Source organism: Lampris incognitus, chromosome 1 (genome assembly GCF_029633865.1).
Source record: "Lampris incognitus isolate fLamInc1 chromosome 1, fLamInc1.hap2, whole genome shotgun sequence".
NCBI classification, from domain to species: domain Eukaryota; kingdom Metazoa; phylum Chordata; class Actinopteri; order Lampriformes; family Lampridae; genus Lampris; species Lampris incognitus.
In genome coordinates, this window is record NC_079211.1 from 39,877,194 (window position 1) to 39,900,725 (window position 23,532).

A 23,532-nucleotide genomic window follows, 5' to 3' on the forward strand; every position below is an offset into this window, starting at 1 on the left:
CTAAACATCTGGCCACAGGCCATCATTCATTTATATGGAACTGTTTATCCTAAGAACGAGCTAGGGCATATCACAGGCTTAGACCTCATAAAAGTTTGCTTTTGTGATCATTTCTTCAAAAGAAAGTAATGGTCTCCATCTCTTCATGATCCGACTTCTAAATAGTCTGAGAGCAACTTAGTCATAACAACTTAGTCATTAACACAGTGTAAAGAGGTAGAGATTGAAGATGAGGAAAAATAGCAATGGGAAAAGGGTTGAAATTTATCTGACACAGGAGACAAAAACAGTAATTCTCTGGTGGAGGGTGAATATATACTGAGGTATTCTCAAGAAATGTTTATCTTCGTGTTCGGTCTCATTAAGATGATCATTTCCACCCAACTTCCATCCACTGAGGACCTCCAACACAAATCTTGATGGCTGAGGGGACGAGGCATCATTAAGGACACCGCTCACCCAAACAATATACTGTTTACCCTTCTCCTATCCGGAAGGCATACCAGTAAGCTCAGAAACAGCTTTTTTTCCCCAGTTGCTGCTACCCTGATGAACTCTGGTCCACTGTGTTGGCCCCTCATTCAAGGACATAACCCCCCCCCCCACACACACACACACACCTGCACTCAAACCATATTTATATACGCATATCTTTTTGCACTGCCTGTCCACTGTTTACCCTTCTCCTATCTGGAGGGCGCACTACCAGGCTCAGAAACTTGCTGTTATCCTGATGAACTCTGGCCCATTGCGTTAGCCCCCCCCCCCAATCAAGGACATAACAACCCCCCCCCCCCCCACACACACACACACACAGACTCAAACCATATTTATATACGCATATGTTTTTGAACTGCCTATCTGTTGTCTGTTACACTGGGCACACTAAACTTTGCACACTATAATATATATACACTGTATTTATATTTTTACTCCATTTGTATTTACTCGTTCCCACTCATAAAGCATTTTTTTTTTTAAAATGTCCCCCTTTTTCTCCCCAATTGTATCTGGCCAGTTACCCCATTCTTCCGAGCCATCCCGGTTGCTGCTCCATCCCCTCTGCTGATCCGGGGAGGGCTGCAGACTATCACATGCCTCTGCCAACACATGTGGAGCCGCTTCTTTTCACCTGACAGTGAGGAGTTTCACCAGGGAGATGTAGCGCATGGGAGGAGCACGCTATTCCCCTCCAGTTCCCCCTCCCACTCAAGCAGGCGCCCCGACCGATCAGAGGAGGTGCTAATGCAACAACCAGGACACATACCCACATCTGGCTTCCCACCCGCAGACATGGCCAATTGTGTCTGAAGGACGCCCGACCAAGCCGGAGGTAACACAGGAATTCGAACTGGCGATCCCTGTGTTGGTAGGCAATGGAATAGACCACTATGCCACCCAGACGCCCTACCCCACTCCCATAGTTTTAACTTATTTTTATATACATTTGCACTACTGTATAGATTTATATACTGTATACATACTGTACATTATTCATTACATACTGCATATTCATATTTATTGGCATTCCATATTACCTCTGTACACTCGTATACATTACACCTTACACTTTATTATTTTGCATTTTCTGGTTAGATGCCAAACCGCATTTTATTGTCTTGGTACTTGTACTCTGTGCAGTGACAATAAAGTTGAATCTAATCTAGTCTAATCTAATCTAATGACCAGTGTCAATGAGTCTTGGATTGGGGTTTTAAGTTATTCAAATTACACATCCAAGTTGTAAAATTATGTAGTACCTAAGAGGAAGTAAACACCAGGTCATATCACATCTTCTTTCCGCAACATTACCACTCCTCTGGTAAATTATTAAACACTGTAGTACAGTTGAATAGAGGATGTGAACTGTAGACAGTTTTACAATAGCCTACCCATTCAGCTGGCCAGTATAGGATTATCAGCCTCCTGTAGGTATTACTAAAAAGTCAACTTTCCTGGCATCGTCAAAATTTGGCTTATTTTCCACTACCACTGCTTTGACTTGAAGCCAAGCCAATTTTCAACTGTACATTTAGGTTTTCTGATGGGCTGACATTTCGCATGCAATCCTGAAACATTTGAAGGGAAATGTCTTTATGCATGATCAATAATCCAGGTAAGAAAATCACAGAAAGTTGAATCAGTTCATAAACGTTGTGTCCGGATGGACTGATTCAACTTTCTGTCATTTGAAGGGAAAGAAGATTGCGTATTGTCCAAGGAAAGCTTAGATTTAATATGCAGCTAGGGATGTCTTCCAATTGACCTTATTTAAGTCAAAGGGGACATTTACTGTATTTCCTGGACTACAAATTGCTATGGAGTAAAAGTCGCACTCAGCAAACAAATGTCTGATTGTGAGGAAAAAAAACAAAACATATGTAAGTCGCTTTGGTGTATAAGTTGCATTTATATGGCGGTACCATAAAAACGGACTGACAGTAGAACGGACATTCCAATACAAATTAACAGCAGGATGGTCAGAGCCGCGGCAGCCATTTGAGCACTTCCATTGCAAAGAACTGCTGACCATTGTAGTGGGCTAACGTCCATATAAACCGACTTGCGGCAAGTCGCAAACTTTTTGTTTTTAAGTCACTGACTCACTGAAGTGAGGTTTTGCAGTAACAACCAATCGAGCTGTGGAGTATTTTGAACATTTACGGCCCCACTGACGTGTTTGCACCATAACAACAACAGCCATTTTCTTTAGAGCTGCTCAAATGACCACAGCACAAACAGTACAATGTCCGTTCTACTCTCATTCAATTTCTATGGGCGGTACAGCATTTTCAATTGAGTAACCGGATTAAACAGTGCCATCTAGTGGCCTTGGTTGAAATGCAGCGTATTTGTCCAACAAAATTACATTGAATAAGGCGCTTTGGAATATAAGTCGCAGGACCAGCCAGACAAGGAAAAGGATAGTGACTTATAGTCCGGGAATTACAGTACTGTATTTATCATCTGAAACTCATGCAATTTTTACTAATTTCTATTGCCATGTCATTATGTCATTCATACCATGATCGTGACTACAATTTGTTGCTTACAAACACCCTTTTAGGTTTTTACATGCATCTTGTATGCCATGTTGTATTTGCTACCAGTTTGCTTCTCATGGATGAAAAACCTTGTATTGCAACAAGTATCTGCTCTACTACTACTACTACTACTACTACTACTACTACTACTTTCGGCTGCTCCCATTAGGGGTCACCACAGCGGATCATCCGTTTCCATTTCTTCCTTTCCTCTGCATCTTCCTCTGTCACACCAGCCACCTGCATGTCTTCCCTCACCACATCCATAAACCTCCTCTTTGGCCTTCCTCTTTTCCTCTTGCCTGGCAGCTCCATATTCAGTATCCTTCTCCCAATATACCCAGCATCTCTCCTCCACACATGTCCAAGCCATCTCAGTCTTGCCTCTCTTGCTTTGTCTCCAAACCGTCCAACCTGAGCGGTCCCCCTAATATAATCATTCCTAATCCTGTCCTTCTTCGTCACGCCCAATGAAAATCTTTGCATCTTCAACTCTGCCACCTCCAGCTCCACCTCCTGTCTTTTCGTCAGCGTCACTGTCTCTAAACCACATAACATAGCTGGTCTCACAACCATCTTTTAAACCTTCCCTTTAACTCTTGCTGGTACCCTTCTTTTGCAAATCACTCCTGACACTCTTCTCCACCCATTCCACCCTGCCTGCACTCTCTTCTTCACCTCTCTACTGCATTCCCCGTTACTTTGGACAGTTGACCCCAAGTATTTAAACTCATATGCCTTCGTCGCCTCCACTCCTTGTATCCTCACCATTCCACTGTCCTCCCTCTCATTCATGCATAGGTATTCTGTCTTGCTCCTACTGACTTTCATTCTTCTTCTCTCCAGTGCATCCCTCCACCTCTCCAGGCTCTCCTCAACCTGCTCCCTACTCTTGCTACAGATCACAATGTCATTTGCGAACATCATCGTCCATGGAGACTCCTGCCTGATCTTTTCCGTCAACCTGTCCATCACCATTGCAAACAAAAAGGGCTCAGAGCCAATCCTTGATGTAATCCCACCTCCACCTTGAAACCATCTGTAATTCCAACTGCACACCTCACCACTGTCACACCTCCCTCATACATATCCTGCACCACTCCCACATACTTCCCTGCAATTCCCGACTTCCTCATACAATACCACACCTCCTCTCTCGGCACCCTGTCGTATGCTTTCTCTAAATCTACAAAGATACAATTTAACTCCTTCTGGCCTTTTCTATACTTCTCAATCAACATTCTCAAAGCAAACATCACATCTGTGGTCCTCTTTCGTGGCATGAAACCATACTGCTGCTCACTAATATGCGGATCATAAATAAGTATCTGCTTTATGGAATATAAATAAAACATCCTTTGCACAATAATGCACAACCATTTTTGTATGCATTTTATTGACTCCAAGGCCATGAAACTTGCTGAAAACAAAGTGAAGATATAAACTTTCTAATTCAAACTGACATTGCGACCAGCCTACCTTTGAGGCAATTCCAGTTTCGTGTTTGATGTGCTGGCTGAGTCTAGCAGTCTTCTTGGCAATGCTGTGGCTGTTGAGACGGTTGATCTTATCCTTGATGGTCAGGGTCTCTGTCTTCTTGTATTTGTCAGCTACAACCCAAAGTGGTAATTGATACAAGGTTACGACCCACATTCACAGGGCAACTTTTCAAGCAACTCTGATGAGCAAATGGGCAACATTGTCCAGGGCGTTGATTCAGTAATGCTGCATCAATCACAAAAGAACATCTTGTCGCTATTAAGAGAAGAAACTGGACTTTGAGCAATAAACTTTCTGGGGATGTCACAGTGGCAAATGAAGGCTAAAAAAGATCCAGACATGTGCATCTCCAAATTCTCAACAGCACATCAACCATGTCTGCAGACCTCTGCATCATGGCACTGAATGATTGAACAGGGAAAGATATCTGGCACTTTTCAGCCTCAACTCTCCAGCAACTCGTTCTCTAGCATAGTAAACATACTGCATTGTAATTCAACGCATCATGTCTATACTACTACTACTACTTCTTTTGGCTGCTCCCATTAGGGGTTGCTACAGCGGCTCATCTGTTTCAATCTCTTCCTGTCCTCTGCATCTCCCTCTGTCACACCAGCCACCCGCATGTCCTCCCTCACCACATCTATAAACCTCCTCTTTGGCCTTCCTCTTTTCCTCTTCTCTGGCAGCTCCATATTCAGCATCTCTCCTCTACACATGTCCAAGCCATCTCAATCTTGCCTCTCTTGCTTTGTCTCCAAACTGTCCGACCTGAGCTGTCCCTCTAATATACTCATTCCTAATCCTGTCCTTCTTCATCACTCCCAGTGAAAATCTTAGCATCTTCAACTCTGCCACCTCCAGCTCCGCCTATCTTTTCATCAGCGCCACTGTCTCCAAACCATACAACAAAGCTGGTCTCACAACCATCTTGTAAACCTTCCATCATGTCTATAGTCATCCTATTCTGAGGCCAGTGCTCTTCATGAAACACTGTAACAGGGGATTTAAATGCTCTCTTTTGTTATTTTGTTTATATTCCTTGCTTCCACTTCCAGATCCCTTTGGCATTTTCCAGTATATTCTGATTTTGTAACACAATATTGCCCTTTTTGGCATATACGGATACAACATGGGCAAACACCTATTCACACATCAGCATCAATGCCATACACACACTTGCAAAAAGGCAGATACTTAAGCATAAATCACTCTTGAAAAGTACTATGGAAAAATGAACTCATATGGTTATTCTTAGATCAACTTTCAACTTCCAGCTCCAACCATTACTGTCTATCATTGGTTTTTACCATGAAAAAAAAAACAAAAAAAACCCAACACATTGTTAAAAGCATCTCACAAGACCATGATTGCACGTATCTGTGTCAATTCCTGTATCAACCATTGCAGTGTTGGTGCCTGGTACTACCTTCAAGGTACCAACACTGCAGTATTTAATGTAATTACAATGATTACAAATTTACTGGCAGTATTTCAAATATTACCAGAATTATTTCATCCACTTGCCTACTATAGTTGGATATTCTTAAATATTCTACCCTATAATACTGAGCTATGTCCTGTGTATTTTCAAGTAAAGGTCCCAGCAAATTTAGCTCCTTGTACCCACCTGCTTGGCTAAAACAAGTTTCTGAGTTGTGATATTGTACATAACAGTAACAGCCATGCTAAAAAAATCCCTCTCACCGACTTCTCTGAAGCGTTTGTACTCATTGATGCGACAGTTGAGAGCGACGGAAGTGTGAGCGGTCTGCTCTAGCAGAGAGTAGGCAGGGTGACTGGGCTCTGTGTGCTTCTGGATGGTCTGGAGGAGGAGAGGGTAGCGGGCGATTCGCTGCACGGGCATCACCAGGAAGAAGCTCAGTGAGGTGGCATTTACCTCAGGTCTGGAGGGAAAAAAAATTGTACTGTCGATGCTCTGATGTTGGGTAACATCTAAACACTTAGTGCTAAAGTCACAAGTGCATGGAGTTGCTGTTGCTGCATGGAATCCATTTTTCTTTTGCAACCAAGGACAAAATGGGTTAAATGAAAACTAGAGAATGAAAATATACTCCATGCAAGGCAAGGTGAGTAAAGACACTATATTTTATGTGTATAGCACAACTGGTGCCCATATAACAAGTGTCAATGGAACGAATAACCACATTCAATGGTGTGATCCCATCGTGATTTTTTGCTTATCCCCTCTGCCAAAGTGCTGAATTCACTTTTCACTTTGGTGGTGGTGGTGGTAGGGGGGTAATCAAAAAAATCATCAATCAGTTGATGGTAAGCAACAAATCATACCTCCTGTAGCTGTTAAGGCATTCAGAGTCTCGCTCCATGACACTATTTAGTAAGGTTTGTCATCCAAAGCACCTTACAGTGTTGTAATAGTACATGTTTAGCATGAGTGGCCCGAATAGGGCGACAACAGAGAAAGGCAGAAACCTACGCTGAGGTCTTGATGACTTTCACTATGTCACTCCAGAGTGCCTCCTTCTGTTTGTAGCCGTTTTCTATCGCTGTGATGTTGCTGTAGTTGGCCAAGTATTCCTTATAGACTGCCTCAATGTCTGAAGACAGGCTAAGGAACGAATCACCTGAGAGAAGATAAAATAAGTTGACTCATCTAGTGAACTACAACTGACATCCTTTAAAATGTAGTACTATCATTCTGATTTGGAGGCACGTGTACTGGTTGTCTAGTTAAGTTTGATCAACATCGTCATCATGATACAACCAGATACATTCAGAATTTAACCTGTACGTTGGCATTCAGGGGGAGCAGCTGACTAACAGATTAATGTCCAAACATTGAGGTTCATAGTTTGAAACCCCTTGTTGCTCGGCTGGGCATCCCAAATAGCATAATATTGGTGTGCCTGAGTGGGCAGGGCTGTTAGGGCGGAAGTGTCCCACCTTTGCAGTTAGTGACTTCAGATGATTGGGTGCCTGTACAACTGTGTGAATCTGTGTGTGTGTGTGAGTGGGGGGGGGGGCATGCAACATGGAAGTCTATGCACTCAACAACAGCAGGGGTTGTGCATTGGTGGGGTCTTACGCCTTTAGGAACTGGACAAATTTGGTAGAAAGGAGGAGAGACTCCCCCCCACACACACACAGAAATTAAATAAGGAAAAAAAAAAGTTAAATGTGGTTCAGCTGTCCTGATAAAAGGCTGGGTGGATGTGTTTGGTTAAAAAAAATGTTTTGCCTTGGGACGTTCTGTAGTGATTCACAGGGGGAGTAGAAATTAATAATCAATTCTTCAAGAAGCGAGTTCACAGGATATAATGGAACCTAAAATACTGTTTGTGTATTGCTTATTGATAACAGTTATATATTCACATACTCCGTGGTATTGTCCTTAACAACAAAAACAACACAGTGCATTCTTGCATTTGTGATTTATCTGGAAAAAAAATCTGATGTTTTGTGTGTAAATGTGGAGGAAGATACATGTGAACTGAAGTAGACATCCATCCATCCATCCATTATCCAAACCGCTTATCCTGCTCTCTGGGTCACAGGGATGCTGGAGCCTATCCCAGCGGTCCTTGGGCGGCAGGCGGAGAGACACCCTGGACAGGCTGCCAGGACATCACAGGGCCTGAAGTAGACAGCTTCCAGATTATTTTACTGATTTAGTGTTAAAACCTAAAAAATTAAAAAATAAAAAGTGAAAAAAAAACTTTTCTATTCGGTCTATGGCAGAGGATGTACTTCTTCTGGCAGGTGAAGAAATGTAACCCGCCACAAAAAATTATGGCGAAGTTCTACATCTCCATCACTGAGTCCATCCTAACCTCCTCCATCACAGTCTGGTATGCTGCTGCCACCGCCAAGGACCAGGGCAGGCTGCAGCGCATCATTCGCTCGGCAGAGAAGGTGATCGGATGCTGCCTCTCATCTATCCAGCACCTTGAGTCAGGCAGGGAAGATCGATGCCGACCCCTCTCACCCTGGACACCAACTTTTTGAGACCCTGCTCTCTGATAAGAGGCTGAGGTCCATCAGGACCAAAACCTCATGCCACAAGAACAGTTTCGTTCCTGTTGCAGTTGGACTAGGGCCCCTAAACCCACCGACAGCAACTCACACACACACACATGCACACATGCATGGAAATATTGCGATCTATATATATATATAAAATGATACGGTTACTTTACTTTTTGCTGTTTATATTGTTTTAGATCTGTTTATATATATACAATCCAGTAAGTCAAGTAAATTTTTTATGAGACAGTACAAGCCTGTTTCATGTCATAAGCAACTGGCAGCTGATGATTGCTCATGGCATGAAACAGGCTTGTACTGTTTCATAAAGAATTTACTTGACTCACTGGATTATTTTGCTCCTTATTTGTTGAGCACTTTCCCTACCATTGAGTGTTTCTTAACAAAGTTTTATACATATATACTCACATATATATATATATATATATATATATATATATATATATATATAAAACTTTAACTCCATATATATATATTCACTCATTATCCAAACCGCTTATCCTGCTCTCAGGGTCATGGATACTGGAACTGATCCCAGCAGTCATTGGGCAGCAGGCGGAGAGACGCCTTGGACAGGCCGCCAGTCCATTTCAGGGCCGACACACGCATGCACGCACGCACACATGCACACACACCTATGGACAATTTAGTACGGCCGATTCACCTGACCTACATGTCTTTGAGAAGAAACCGGAGCACCTGGAGGAAACCCAAACAGACACGGGGAGAACATGCAAACTCCACACAGAGGACGACCTGGGACAACCCCCAAGGTTGGACTACCCCGGGGCTTAACCCCAGGACCTTCTTGCTGTGAGGCCACCATGCCGCCGATGTGTGTGTGTATATATACATAAATCCAGTGAGTCAAGGAAATAAAATTTGTCTGACTCACTGAAGTCAAGTAAATTTTTGCTGTCGGTGGGGGGCAGGGGCCCTGTCTATTAGAAAGAGCGTTTCTTTTAACAAAGTTTTATATATATATATATATATATATATATATATATGTCCCACCACATACTTTTTTATTTTATTCATAACAGTATTTTTCTTGCATTCTTTATTGCAACAACACCAAGTAAAATTCCTAGTGCATGTAATGCACATGGCATAAAAAAAATGTCTGATTCTAGTGATAAAATGACTCACTCATTACAGAGAGTTAAACCAAGTCACACCTCTGTGACAACAGTAATAAAAGAAACTCCATCAAACACAAGTGGACGGAGGTTTTACTGCAGTCTACAGTATTCATTCCAAAGATATGGCTTTTAGCATTTACAGTAGACTGCTTGATGAAGATCAGGTTTAATTAGTCACAAAATCAGTATAAGTGAGTACAACAAAAAGAGTGTATTAATTAGGGGGAATGGCTGCTGCTGGTTAAGACCTCACGGTCCTTCCAGAAACTGACAACTAGGTGTTGTGACAGTGTTGGTATCATCCAACTGATTTAGCTAAGCACATGTACGAGAAAATCAACATGCCAGTGAATAGGAGATATGAAGCCATTAATTACTTCCTTCTAGAATCTAGATGACGTCGTCTCGAAACCCTGATGCAAGGGTTCTCAAAACGTCCTGATGAAATGTTGAACAAACTTCAGCTGCCAACAAGCAGAGAGGTGGTTTCGTTTTATGACCTTCGTTGGCTAATAAAAAAGAAAAAAAAAAAAAAAGAAAAAAGAAAATAAAATCCAGGTAGTAAAATTGGAATACAGCCCGGACAATAAATCAAGTCCAAATTGTAGGTTTTACAGATGTAACGTTTGGGGTTTGATTGAAGCAGCATTTAGGATGTCTTTAAATAGGTCAATCACAGCTTTCAACATTAACTCTAAAGACATTATGGGGAGGGCGTCCGGGTAGTGTAGCGGTCTATTTCATTGCCTACCAACACAGGGATCGGCGGTTCAAATTCCCGTGTTACCTCTGGCTTGGTCGGGCGTCCCTACAGACACAACTGGCCGTGTCTGTGGGTGGGAAGCCGGATGTGGGTATTTGTCCTGGTCGCCACACTAGCTCCTCCTTTGGTCAGTCGGGGCACCAGTTCGGGGGGGGGGCGCAGGACTGGGGTGAATTAGTCCATGGGCCAGAGCCCAAAATTTCCTATTTCGGTACACTCAAGGTGGCAAAACTTACTTATAATTTTTGAAAGGATCCATGTCTGTAGATGATATTTTGGTATGATAACCATTCCTGAGTGGCAGCTGTATCACAGTTATCAGCTCATGAAGTTAACCACCCCCTAAAGTAAATTGCATTTTAGACGCTGGTGCATATCCTGGTTTAGCCTCATGGTCAGGACATTTTTCAATGTTCTATAATATTGTCTTTGGTATCATTTTAAAGGGGACCTTCTTAGCTTTCATTCAAGCCCTGTTGTGGATATTTCTCACAAATATAGAGGTCACTTGAGCTCTTCAACCCGTCAATAACACACATCTTTCTGCAATGTTCGCCTAAACTATATACTTTCTTTTAGCCCTGTGGCATCTAGGAATATCAGGGACACAAAACACAAAAACTGGAATACTCACAGGACTGTAAAGATTCAGGAAATGTATAATATACCCATACTATTTCATTGTGTGAGGTGATTGTGAACCTTAAATTAGAAGGGCATTATTACTAAGAAACTAACTAGACCAAAGCCAGTTAGTCCATGGGTCAGACCAGATATCGATATCACCCAAGGTGACACAACTTCACTGGTTTTATTTGGTACACTAACAGAAGTAAAATAATACATGATAACCTTTCCAAATGAGCAGCTATTTCATTTTTCTTTCAGGAAACCTGTTTCTGTGCCTCTCACGATTGTGTATTTGCCCAGATTTTTACAAATATAGCATTTCAACACCCCTGGTACTGATTAGCCTAGCTTAAACTCTGGGACAGTTCTTAGTTGGCCAACAACCAAGGATAACCAGTACTGTGTACTTCCATTCATTGTGCTAAGCTAGGCTAACGTGCAGCCAGATAGCTTTCTACTAAACACATATAGAGGAAACTGGTATCTATCTTCTTGTCTCACTCTGGAGAAGATTGTAAGCTTATTTCCCATAATGTTAGCATGTTCTTTTAATGTATATGTTAATATGATTAGTTAAAGTGGCTACGAGGAACTTTCATCTTGTGTTGATTTTAGCGGCCTCATGTGGACAAAATACAGCTGTTGCATAGCAACTAGGTAATGTATCTATTTGTGGCTATGTAAGATAAATAATGGTAATATGACGCTGGTGAAGCAAAGTAAACTTTGTTTTAGTAGTGTTCATACACCTAAGTTACATGTATTTGTTTGTATGTGGCAGGTGAAAACTGACTGAATATGGCCACTGGTGAACAAGCAAGTTTTTACCCAATACCAAAGCGCCCACGGGTGGAGTGCATTATCCACTGTTCTGATGATACAGATAAGCTGGTTTCACTACAAAGTGTCGACTCATGGAGAACTCTGCTCAGGGCAGCTCAGATACGAAATCATGCACCAGTTTTGAAACTGGCAAAAGACATTCCTGAGGGACAGATTCCAGCAATCTACTATCACAGAAAGTGTCGCAGTATCTTCACTATGAAGCAAATTCTTGATGGCCTCCTTGCAAAAGAAAAGAAAAGTTGTGTCTCTGCTGAAGAGAAACAATCTAAGAGAGTAGCTCGACATGCTCCAAGTACATCTAGCACTTATGATGCAGAGTGCATATTTTGTCAGAAAAACAGCAAATATTCCAAGAGACAGAATACGAGAGAAGTACTGGTGCAGTGTCGAGAACTGCGAGCTGATGCAACGATCAGGAGTGCAGCCACAAAGAAAAGGGACAGCAGAATCCTTGCCATTGTGAGTAGAGACCTTGTAGCAGCTGAAGGGCACTACCACAGGTCATGCTATAGACTTTACACCAAAGAAGAGGTTTCCAAAGGAGAGGTTGCCAGCAATGAAGATGATGATGCTGCAGCCCAGTATGAAGCTGCTGTGAATAAGGCATACAATGAGCTGTTCCTCTTCATCAGGATGGAGCTTTTTGGCAATCCTCAAGTGATGACAATGACTGATCTCTCTTCTAGACTGGTAGCTTCAATGAACTCCCAAGGCATTGCCCAAGTCAAGGAATCAACCAAGAAGCACATAAGGCGAAACCTGGAGAGTGAGTTTGCTGGAGCCTTGCAGATATTCCCTGATGAGAAAGGAAAATTCCTCCTCTATCCTGATAACTTGTCCATGAGGGAACTTGCCAAAGAAAATCAGTCTCTCAAAAGGGAGCTGCAGACCCTGAAAAGTGTCAGTGCACAAGATGTTATAGCCAAAGCAGCCATCAAATTGAGAGCAGACATTAAAAGTCAAGATGTTCCTCAAACCTGGCCGCCTGAAGTCAAACCAGAAGCAGAATGTCCTACCATTCCAGAGTCGCTCATTATCTTCCTGTACTCTCTACTCACAGTCTCAAATGATCCTGATCATGCATCCCAGAGAGTGCAGTGCCTTCTGCAGTCATTTGGCCATGACATAGTATATGCAGTGACATGTGGAAATACCAAGCCTTCCAAGCACATTGTTCTGCCATTCAGTGTCAAATCGTTGACAGGAAATGTAGAGTTGATAAACATCCTCAACCGACTTGGTCACAGTGTGTCCTATTCACAGATGGAAGAGATCAACACTGCCTTGTGTCTCCAGAAACTCTCATCATCAGGGAGTGGCATTGCCCTTCCAGCTAACATCCATCCTGGCATATTCACAACTTTAGCCTGGGACAATATCGACCGTCTTGAAGAAACTGTCAGTGGTGAGGGAACATCTCACAGAGTCAATGGGATTGCTGTGCAAGCAAAGCCAGTCAACCCACTTCCTGTCCAACCCATGCCCACTGTTCCCAAAACAAAGAAGAGAAGCATTGATGGACCCCCACCAATGTTACCAACTTACAATGCTGGACAACGGGTAGGGCCACCACAAAGCAAAAAGTCAGATGCCGATACTGCAGCCAATACTAAGCTTGCCAGAGAGAAAAACCTTCTTTGGGTCCTAGCACGCATGTCACAACAAGAAGAACAGTCAGTCAGCAGCTGGACAGGCTTCAACATCCTGACTCGAGGAGAGATGACGGTCATCCCCGACAATATAGGCTATCTGCCTACCATCAATGCTCCAGCGACACAAATGTCTACTGTCAACGAGGTGCTTAACCAGTCACTGAGCATCATGCAGTGCTTAGGCCTGAGAAAGATTGTCTGTGTCTTTGACCAAGCCCTGTATGCGAAGGCTGTCGAGATCACATGGAAACACCATGACAAGTTCCATGATATCATCGTTAGGCTTGGGGTATTCCACACCATCTGCACACTGCTGGCAATAATAGGAAAGCGTTTCCAAGATGCTGGACTCAAAGACCTCTGCATTGAGTCTGGCATGATTGCAGAAGGCTCAATTGCTGGTGTTATGGATGGCCGCAAGTACAACAGGGCAGTGCGACCACACAAGCTCCTGTATGAGGCTCTCATGCGACTGACCTTGAATGGTTTCCTGTCCTGGTTGGAAGAAACTCACAGGAATGACATGGTTCACCTGAATGAGACACTGAAGACCATTGACAGCCTTGGGAAAGAAGTCTCACAACATGCTTTGAAGGAGGTCCTCGAGAACAGCTCTTGTACACGCATCATGGATCTATTTGAAGTCTACCGTGAGTTCCTTAGAGGTGGAAACGGCAGCCTCTCGAACTTCTGGATGTCCTATTTGGACATGGTTGAAATCTTGTTGGGGCTCATCCGAGCATCCAGAGAGCGAGACTGGATGCTACACTTGGCTAGCATTCGAGCAATGATCCCATGGTGCTTTGCTTATGACAGGATGAATTATGCACGCTACCTCCCCTACTACTACGCCCAGATGTCTGAGCTGCCCATCACACACCCAGATGTGTACACAGAATTCATGGAAGGAGGCTTCTCAGTCCAACTGGGCTCCACCAATCCCTTTGGCCGAATCCCTGTTGACCAAGCTATAGAAGAAACGGTGAACAAAGACACCCAAACAGCTGGAGGGACAAAGGGATTCAGCTTGAAGCCAGGAGCTGTGACCAAATATTATCTCACAGCTGAGTATAGAAGCATGTACCTCAGACAGCTGAGAGACCTGACAGGTCAAGGCAGGTGCAAATGGTCTCATCCAGATCTACAGAGTCCAAGGATCAAGAGAGATGAAGCAGATGTCCAGTCTCTCATGGACCTTATGGAGAATAACTGGCTCAATCCTATGTCCCCTGATGAGATTGATTTGGTTAGCCTCTCCACTGGCAACATGGCTCCACCTGATGTGACCATAGATCTCTTGAGAGCTCTTGAGAAAGGAGAAGAGGCCTACCAAGCGTTCCAGCAAACAAGGTTAGATGCAGACCCACCACCTGTGAAATTCCACGACAAGATGACCAAGCAAAGTCTGAAAACATTCTCCAATGTCAGCACAAAACAAGCTCATGGAAAGAAAGCACAGGATGTGGTTCTGAAGGCAGATAGAAACCTTTTCAGTCACATGATCCTGGTGGCTGAAAGCAGGAAGGTGAATCTGAAGGATGTCCTTGCCTACCCATTGGGCCCACTACCATGGGCACTGGCAAATGCTGATGGGTCCTTACGAAAAACAAACAAGGCTGCACTTGCCAGAGAGCTTGAAAAGAATGTATCTCCTGCAGAAGACATCCCAATCCCATCTACTTCCATCATTGATGGGATGAGCCTGGTCCAAAAAATGAATGGCAACAACAAAACCTTTGCACAGGTGGCAGAGTCAGCCTTGACCCAGGTCCTCCATGAGGGAGCACAGAGTGGGAGGATTGATGTTGTTTTTGATGTCTATCACCAGACTTCGATCAAAGATGCTGAACGACTGAACCGGGGTGGAGACATCACTCTCCAGTACAAGAATCTTGCAGGGGGACACCACGTCCAGCAGTGGAGAAAATTTCTATGCAGTTCCTCCAACAAGACCAGTCTCATCAAGTTTCTGGTGGAAGAGTGGAAACTCCCACGATACAGAGCTATGCTGCATGGCAAGGTGTTGTACATGACCTGTGAGGAAACCTGCTACAAGTTGACAGAAGATGGGTGTGAGGAAGCAGCAGAACTGCACTCCACACATGAAGAAGCTGACACCCGTCTGCTCCTGCATGCATTGCATGCAGCAAATGCGGGCTCAAAGTCAGTTATCATCACAGCTGAGGACACTGATGTCATGGTGCTTTGTCTTGGCTTCCAGAAGGACATAACCTGTCCCATCTACCAGAAGTGTGGGACTCAGAACCGCACACGGTTTGTCGACATCACCAAACTGGCAAGTTCACTTGGAGACAGCATCTGTGACAGCCTAATTGGCTTACATGCCTTCACAGGCTGCGACACTGTCAGTGCATTCGCTGGTCGAGGGAAGCTGAATGCCCTGAAGATAGTGAGAAAGCACACTTCCTGCCAAGAGACTTTTAGTCAACTGGGACAGACATGGAATGTGAGTGATGAGCTGTTCCAGAAAATTGAGCAGTTCACCTGTCGGATGTATGTTGCTAATAGCAGCACTGCTGAGGTGAACAAACTGCGTTACCAGCTCTTCTGCACCAAAAGGGGAGAGGTTGAGTCCAGCCAGCTGCCACCATGTAGAGACTGTCTCTTTATGCATGTTCAACGAGCCAACTATCAGGCAGCAATATGGAAGTGCTGTCTGCAGGCTAACCCTGTGGTGCCAAGCCCTACTGAGTATGGATGGACAGACGATGAAGGCAAGCTGGCCATTTACTGGATGCGCTCCCCACCTGCACCAGATGTGGTCTTGGAAATGCTAACATGCAAGTGTGTGCATTCATGCAAAATGCCAAGCTGCATGTGCCTGTCAAATGGACTTCCATGCACAGACATGTGCAGGTTACAGACCTGCAGTAACCAAAAACAGCAGGATGGTCCAGAACTGGACTTTGAACTTGGGGAGTCAGATGATGAGAGAAACGAGCAGTTTGATGAATGACAGTGTGATGATTCTGATGGTATTACTGTGGTAGTAGTCTATTGATGCACAGGATGTTGATTCTGGACTTGGTTACCCAGAGCTTGATAACAATAATGTAACCATATTCACATATTCCCATTACCCTACCCATTACCATTACATATACCCACTAATGATATGGGATTACATGTATCATTGACTAAGTATATGTAAATGTCAATGTTGTTTAAAATATTAAAATAGTTCATTACCTCACTATGGTATTCCTTTTTATCGTGTATTTTGATTGTGTATTTAAACAAATGTATAGAGACCAGTTTGTGACCTAACTGGCTTTGGTCTAGTTCTCATTTAAGGCTCACAATCACCTCACACAATGAAATAGTATGGGTATATTATACATTTCCTGAATCTTTACAGTCCTGTGAGTATTCCAGTTTTTGTGTTTTGTGTCCCTGATATTCCTAGATGCCACAGGGCTAAAAGAAAGTATATAGTTTAGGCGAAAATTGCAGAAAGATGTGTGTTATTGACGGGTTGAAGAGCTCAAGTGACCTCTATATTTATGAGAAATATCCACAACAGGGCTTGAATGAAAGCTAAGAAGGTCCCCTTTAAAATGATACCAAAGACAATATTATAGAACATTGAAAAATGTCCTGACCATGAGGCTAAACCAGGATATGCACCAGCGTCTAAAATGCAATTTAGTTTAGCGGGTGGTTAACTTCATGAGCTGATAACTGTGATACAGCTGCCACTCAGGAATGGTTATCATACCAAAATATCATCTACAGACATGGATCCTTTCAAAAATTATAAGTAAGTTTTGCCACCTTGAGTGTACCGAAATATCGTCTGGCCCATGGACTAAATAGAGTGATCGTCCCACGTGTTACGTCCCCCCGGCGAAACTCTTCACTGTCAGGGGAAAAGCAGCAGCTGGCGACTCCACATGTATCAGAAGAAGCATGTGGTAGTCTGCAGCCCTCCCCGGTTCAGTAGAGGGGTGGAGCAGTGAACGGGACGGCTCGGAAGAGTGGGGTAATTGGCCGGATACAATTTGGGGGAAAAGGGAGGAGGGGAAAAAAGAAAGATGTTGTGGGGATAACACTCCATTAGCAGCCATAATACTGAGCAGTCTTCTGTGTGTCTCTGACAAATTCAGGGGCACAAATTTGTGTGAAAAGTTATCTGCCAGTGACTTCACTGGCAGATAATATGTGAATCGCCATCTTCATATGGCATCGGGTGGTATTCGGTACAATAGCTTCATGTAGTGTTGCTATATGCATTTACATACACAATGTAGCCCATTTTGATGCAGGAAGAAAGATTGCTTCTCATGGGTGGATGAAGAAACAGGAAGAAAGGGTTACAGATTTCACATTTATGTCATGCATAAAAAGGCGGCACGGTAGTGCAGTGGTTAGTGCGGTCGCCTCACAGCAAGAAGCTCCTGGGTTTGAGCCCCGGGGTAGCCCAAACTTGGTGGGTCATCCCGGGTCGTCCTCTGTGTGGAGTTTGCATGTTCTCCCCGTGTCTGCGTGGGTTTCCTCCCACAGTCCAAAGACATGTAAGTCAGGTGAATTGGCGGTACTAAATTGTCCCTAGGAATGAATGGGTGTATGTGTGCATGTGTGTGCGTGTGTGTGATGGCCCGGCGGCCTGTCCAGGGTGTCTCCCCGCCTGCCGCCCAATGACTGCTGGAATAGGCGACCCTGAGAGCAGGATAAGCGGTTAAGATAATGGATGGATGGCATTCATGCATGACTGGTACTTTTCTGCACAATTTTGGCAGTGTTAAAGAGACGCACAGAAGACTGTTCAGTATCATGGCTGCTAATGGAGTGTTATCCCTAAAACTGATTCTGGTTCAGGTATATCAGACCATTTCACATGCAAAACTCCTAGAAAAGAAATATTCCAGGAAATGGGATATAGCAACTGCTGTCAGTGTACACCGTGACTAGTTTTGCTGGTTTTGAAGTTTCAGCTTTTGGCTCCCTTATTAATACACTTCAACAGCACACCAGAAAGAACTTGCAAAATAGGATAGAAGCTACTTTGAATTCATGCATACTTACCAAAATGTAGGTAGAATAAATCCCCAATGCATGTGACCCATTGAACGAGCAACAAAGTGATACAGCATCCATATATCCTCTCACTTCAAATGGACAACATTCCAACATAAAGCAATGCTCTTCATGCATCTGTTGTGATGACTGGTGAGTGTGTGCAGTGTGTGGCTCTGTGCTTAGGCAGCATGTACAATCTTTGCAGAGTATGTAATGGCAGGGGTGTTAAACAGAAATCACCGTGGCCCTTACAGAGTGTCTCCAGGTAAAGGGGGTCTCCAGGCTGCACCTGCTTCTGGTCCAGCAGGCTGAGCAGTCGACCAGACACATCTATCACCTCCTCTATGTGGAGAAACATGCTGTGCAGGTTGGGTAGGGGAGGCTTTGGGGAAAGAAAATGAACATGCATGTACACATGCGTGCGCACACACATACGCACGCACGCACGCACACACACACACACACACACAGTGAACTTCCATCATTTACAAAAGCATACTGTCCAGGTTGTCTAGGGATAACTGGGGAAGACAACACACATATAGACACACTCACGAAACAATAATTTGGGTGATGTTGAAATTATGTGAGGACAGAGGATCATACATAGAAAGGACAGCTTCTGGTTTTCTACATTTTTACATTTTCTCCACCCTCAAGACAGAAGCCATCAACAACGTTTTTAACACACAGTAATCATACTCCTAATAACAAGTCTCATTGATTCCAAACAAATATATAGATTAACATCTTTGTGTTTTGGCAGGGCAGCCAAAGGATATTAAGTGTAGTAAAACCTTTATGAGGCAAAGGAGGCTCAGGTCTACAGCAGATATACGTATGTTGACTGTCCAATGATCCTGAATACAAGCAAAGGTTCTGACTTTTGAATGTCAGGCTACATCTTGGTTAGACTAGAAGGGCCTCCGTTGAGACCCAGTTAAAAATAAGCTGACCAGTGGAGCAGACCCCCCCCCCCTCCGAATCAACCAGACAGAGAGCACTTCCTGTGTTGATTTCTCCAGTTCCTCTTCACCAATTCAGACACACACAGACTAACCATCCCTTTCCCTTGCAGAAGTGCTGAGGCGGGCATGGGAGTTTGACCAGCCAGTCTACATGTGTTTTGTGGACTTGGAGAAGGCTTACGACCGGGTACCCCGGGGCACTCTGTTGGGGGCACTGCGGGAGTATGGGGTACTGGGGCAGTTACTACAAGCCATCCGGTCCTTGTATAACCAAAGTGAGAGCTGTGTCCGCATTCTTGGCACAAAGTCAAACACGTTTTTGTTGGGTGTCGGACTCCGCCAAGGTTGCCCCTTGTCTCTGATTCTGTTTGTGATATCCATGGACAGGATCTCAAGGCGCAGCCAAGGTGAGGAGTGTGTCCATTTTGGGAACCTCAGAGTTGCATCTCTGCTCTTCGCAGATGATGTGGTTTTGTTGGCTTCAGCAGAACGCGACCTCCAGCATGCACTGGGGCAGTTTGCAGCTGAGTGTTAAATGGCTGGGATGAAAGTCAGCACCTCCTAGTCTGAGGCCATGGTTCTCTACCGGAAAATGGTGGATTGCTCAGTCCGGGTTGAGGACGAGTTGTTGCCTCAAGTGAAGGAGTTCAAGTATCTCAGCGTCTTGTTCATGAGTGAGGGTAGGATGGAGCAGGAGATTGACAGGCGGATTAGTGCAGCATCAGCAGTAATGCGGATGTTGTACTGGACTGTTGTGATGAAGACGGAGCTGAGCCGGAAGGCAAAGCTCTCAATTTACCAGTCAATCTTCGTTCCAACCCTCACCTATGGTCATGAGCTTTGACTAATGACTGAAAGGGTGAGATCGCGGATACAAGCGGCTGAAATGAGTTTCCTCCATAGGGTGTCTGGGCTAGGGTGAGGAGCTCGGACATCCGGAGGGAGCTTGGAGTAAAGCCGCTGCTCCTTCGCATCGAAAGGAACCAGTTGAGATGGTTCGGGCATCTGATTAGGATGCCTCTTGGGCGCCTTCCTTTGGAGGTTTAGCGGGCACAGCCAACTGGGAGGAGACCCCGAGGTAGACCCAGAATGTGCTAGAGGGACTACATGTCCAATCTGGCCTGGGAACACCTTGGGATCCCCCAGGAGGAGCTGGAGGACGTTGCTGGGGAGAGGGACATCTGGAGTGCCCTACTTAGCTTGCTGCCACCGCGACCCGACCCCGGAGAAGCGGCTGAAGATGAAGATGGAGATGAGATGAGATGAGACAGACTAACCAAGATGTCCCCACTGTAGTTTGAGGCTGATAAAGACCAGAATACTATATCCGATCAACCTTTCTCAATGTACACCTGTGCACTCATCTCTGCAAATAACTGACCAGCAAGGTTTAAGAAAAGCGAAAACAAGAAAAACCTCAATCATTTCAGAAGGGGCAAATCAACTCTTGGGCTGCATGATGCTGCACGAATTTTTGTGATGAATGGCTTGATTGTAATGAATTAACTCAAATTATTCTATTAAGGCCATTAGCAAGTATGTGCAAATGTATGCATTTAATTATGAATGACTGAATGAATGAATGTGAGAGTGCTTACATGATGTACAAAATAAATGGCCCTCTAGGCTGATGAAGAACTTCTCTGTTTTATGTTAATAGGGAGAATAGTTGGCACACTTGCTGGTGAAAGAGTGGAAAATCTGTGCATGGCCACACAGAACAGAACAGTGACTATCCTAGTGAACAATGGCATCCTTCATTCATATTCATTCTATGTTTCACTCTGTCCATCACCCTAACCTCCCCATGAAACCATCCATCTCTCCCCTCCCTATCCCTCAACTCGACACCTAGCTGTATTATTCTCTTCTCTTCCTCTTTCTGTGCCATTTCTCCAGCTAGGCTTTTTAGCATTTAGCTGACTCTTATTCTGTGTCAATTTTTTCTTTGAATTCCCTTCCCCCCTTTTTATCCCCAATTGTATCCAGTAAATTACCCCACTGTTCTGAGCCATCCCGGTCGCTGTTCCACGTCCTCTCCCCATTCGGGGAGGGCTGCAGACTACCACATGCCTCCTCCAATACATGTGGAGTCGCCAGCTGCTTCTTTTCACCTCACAGTGAGGAGTTTCACCAGGGGGACGTAGCACGTGGAAGGATCACACTATTCCCCCTCAGTTACCCCTCCTCCCCCAAACAGGCGCCCCGACTGACCAGAGGAGGCGCTAGTGCAGTGACCAGGACACACACCTACACATCCGGCTTCTCACCCGCAGACACAGCCAATTGTGTCTGTAGGGACGCCCGACCAAGCCGGAGGTAACACGGGGATTTGAACTGGCGATCCCCATGTTGGTAGGCAACGGAATAGACTGCTATGCTACACAGACACCCATTTATTCAGTGTCGATTATAATAGAAGTAAAAACAAATTAACTTTGTTCCTCAATCACTAAAATTGCAAGCAATCACAAAAGGGCTAATTTCCAGACCTGACTGCCTTGCCCACAAAATGATAATGGAGGAGCAAAGTTTTTGAAAATAAATTTCATAAAAATAGCAACAATGACAGGTTAAAGGGATTTAATACAAAAAAAACAAAACAAGGGAGTAAACAGGGTGAGGGACTGAGGATGGATTGAGGAGGGGACTTTTTGAACAGATGATTTACCAAATCGATGATGAAGAGATGAAGAGTCATCTCCAAATTGAAATTTTTTAGAATTGTATGTTCCCAAAACACCTCTCTCTGTCCTTTACTTTTCCACTTTCATCCATTTACCCAATCTCAGAAAGGCATTTGCTCTCCCGTTACGAATCGTAAGCGAATACCAGATACTCTGCACAATCTCTCTTTAAATCCATCTCCCAGCCATTTGTCCATCAACCCTCTTTCCTCCTCACTTTCAACCCGCTCTCCCTCAATAGTTCATGAGCCTCCCCAAAACTTATCTTCCAGTGTCTCCCGCCCTTCATCTACCCCTGGCTCAGTGCTTTATTGTCCCAGTTCTCATTCAAAGCTCAGGGCCTCCATCCCATTAAGCCTGATTCCATTCTGTTTTATGGAACCTCATGTTATTACCCGAAAAGTAATAAAAGACTAGTCAAGGGTAATGGCAATACCTTAGAGGTGATAGAATCTAATTATGGTAAATAGTGGGGACTTCCTCACAATAGTGGTTCCCCACAGGGGAGGTTTTGCCAAATTAATACTGCATGAATTACTTTTTTGAATATCAACAGGGTATACTGATGCAACATAAGGCATTTCATTGTGGAATATGGGTAGCCTGTGCCTTTTCCCCCGTATGAGATGTGCCTTGATTTTACTTGCCACTTCACATCAAAACAGCTCCAAGGCTGTAATATGTCTACTACTACTACTACCACTACTACTACTACTACCAGTACTACTACTACTCTGTGTCTCACACGGATACACTGTATATCGTTGATGTGAAGGTTTCTTTGGGTCATTCTGGATGACTAAAAAATAGCTCAACTGATAAAAAAAATGGATCCCATAACCCAGATGCTGCTAGTGCACACAGGGAATCTAACCCTCAAGAGGATCAGCGTACGGTTTTTCAGAAACACAAGCCGGCTGCTTTGTGAGTGCCATGTATGCAAAGGGCCACATTAACCTGAACCTCTGAATTGAGTAAAGGCTTGTTGGCTGAACTATGGTTATTCTTGGTTCACCAGCTCTTGGTGCCCTTATATTGTAACTGGTGAAGCATGCCACATAATTGATTGCACTGCCTTGCTGAGAGGCCTCTCCATGTTCTTTCCTGTTCATATTTTCCTTCGCTTTTTAGGTCTATGTGCTAACCATTTAGTGGAAAGAACAGTAAAAAGTCAAAGCAAGGAAAGAAACCTTTTAATAAAGTGAGACCAATTCACCATGTAATTTCATTTGCA

At 44.1% G+C, this 23,532-nt stretch overlaps 1 protein-coding gene across 1 annotated transcript in view; it reads right to left on the reverse strand.

Moving 5' to 3' along the window:
* arhgef37 (Rho guanine nucleotide exchange factor (GEF) 37) overlaps nt 1-23,532 on the reverse strand; it is a 44,858-nt gene that overhangs the window by 18,580 nt on the left and 2,746 nt on the right. Inside the window, exons 4-7 of the mRNA XM_056288071.1 lie at nt 18,896-19,025; nt 7,003-7,150; nt 6,252-6,451; nt 4,524-4,654 (exon numbers count right to left, since the gene is read on the reverse strand). Coding sequence (XP_056144046.1) covers nt 4,524-4,654; nt 6,252-6,451; nt 7,003-7,150; nt 18,896-19,025 — 609 coding nt within the window. The remainder of the gene's footprint in view (nt 1-4,523; nt 4,655-6,251; nt 6,452-7,002; nt 7,151-18,895; nt 19,026-23,532) is intronic.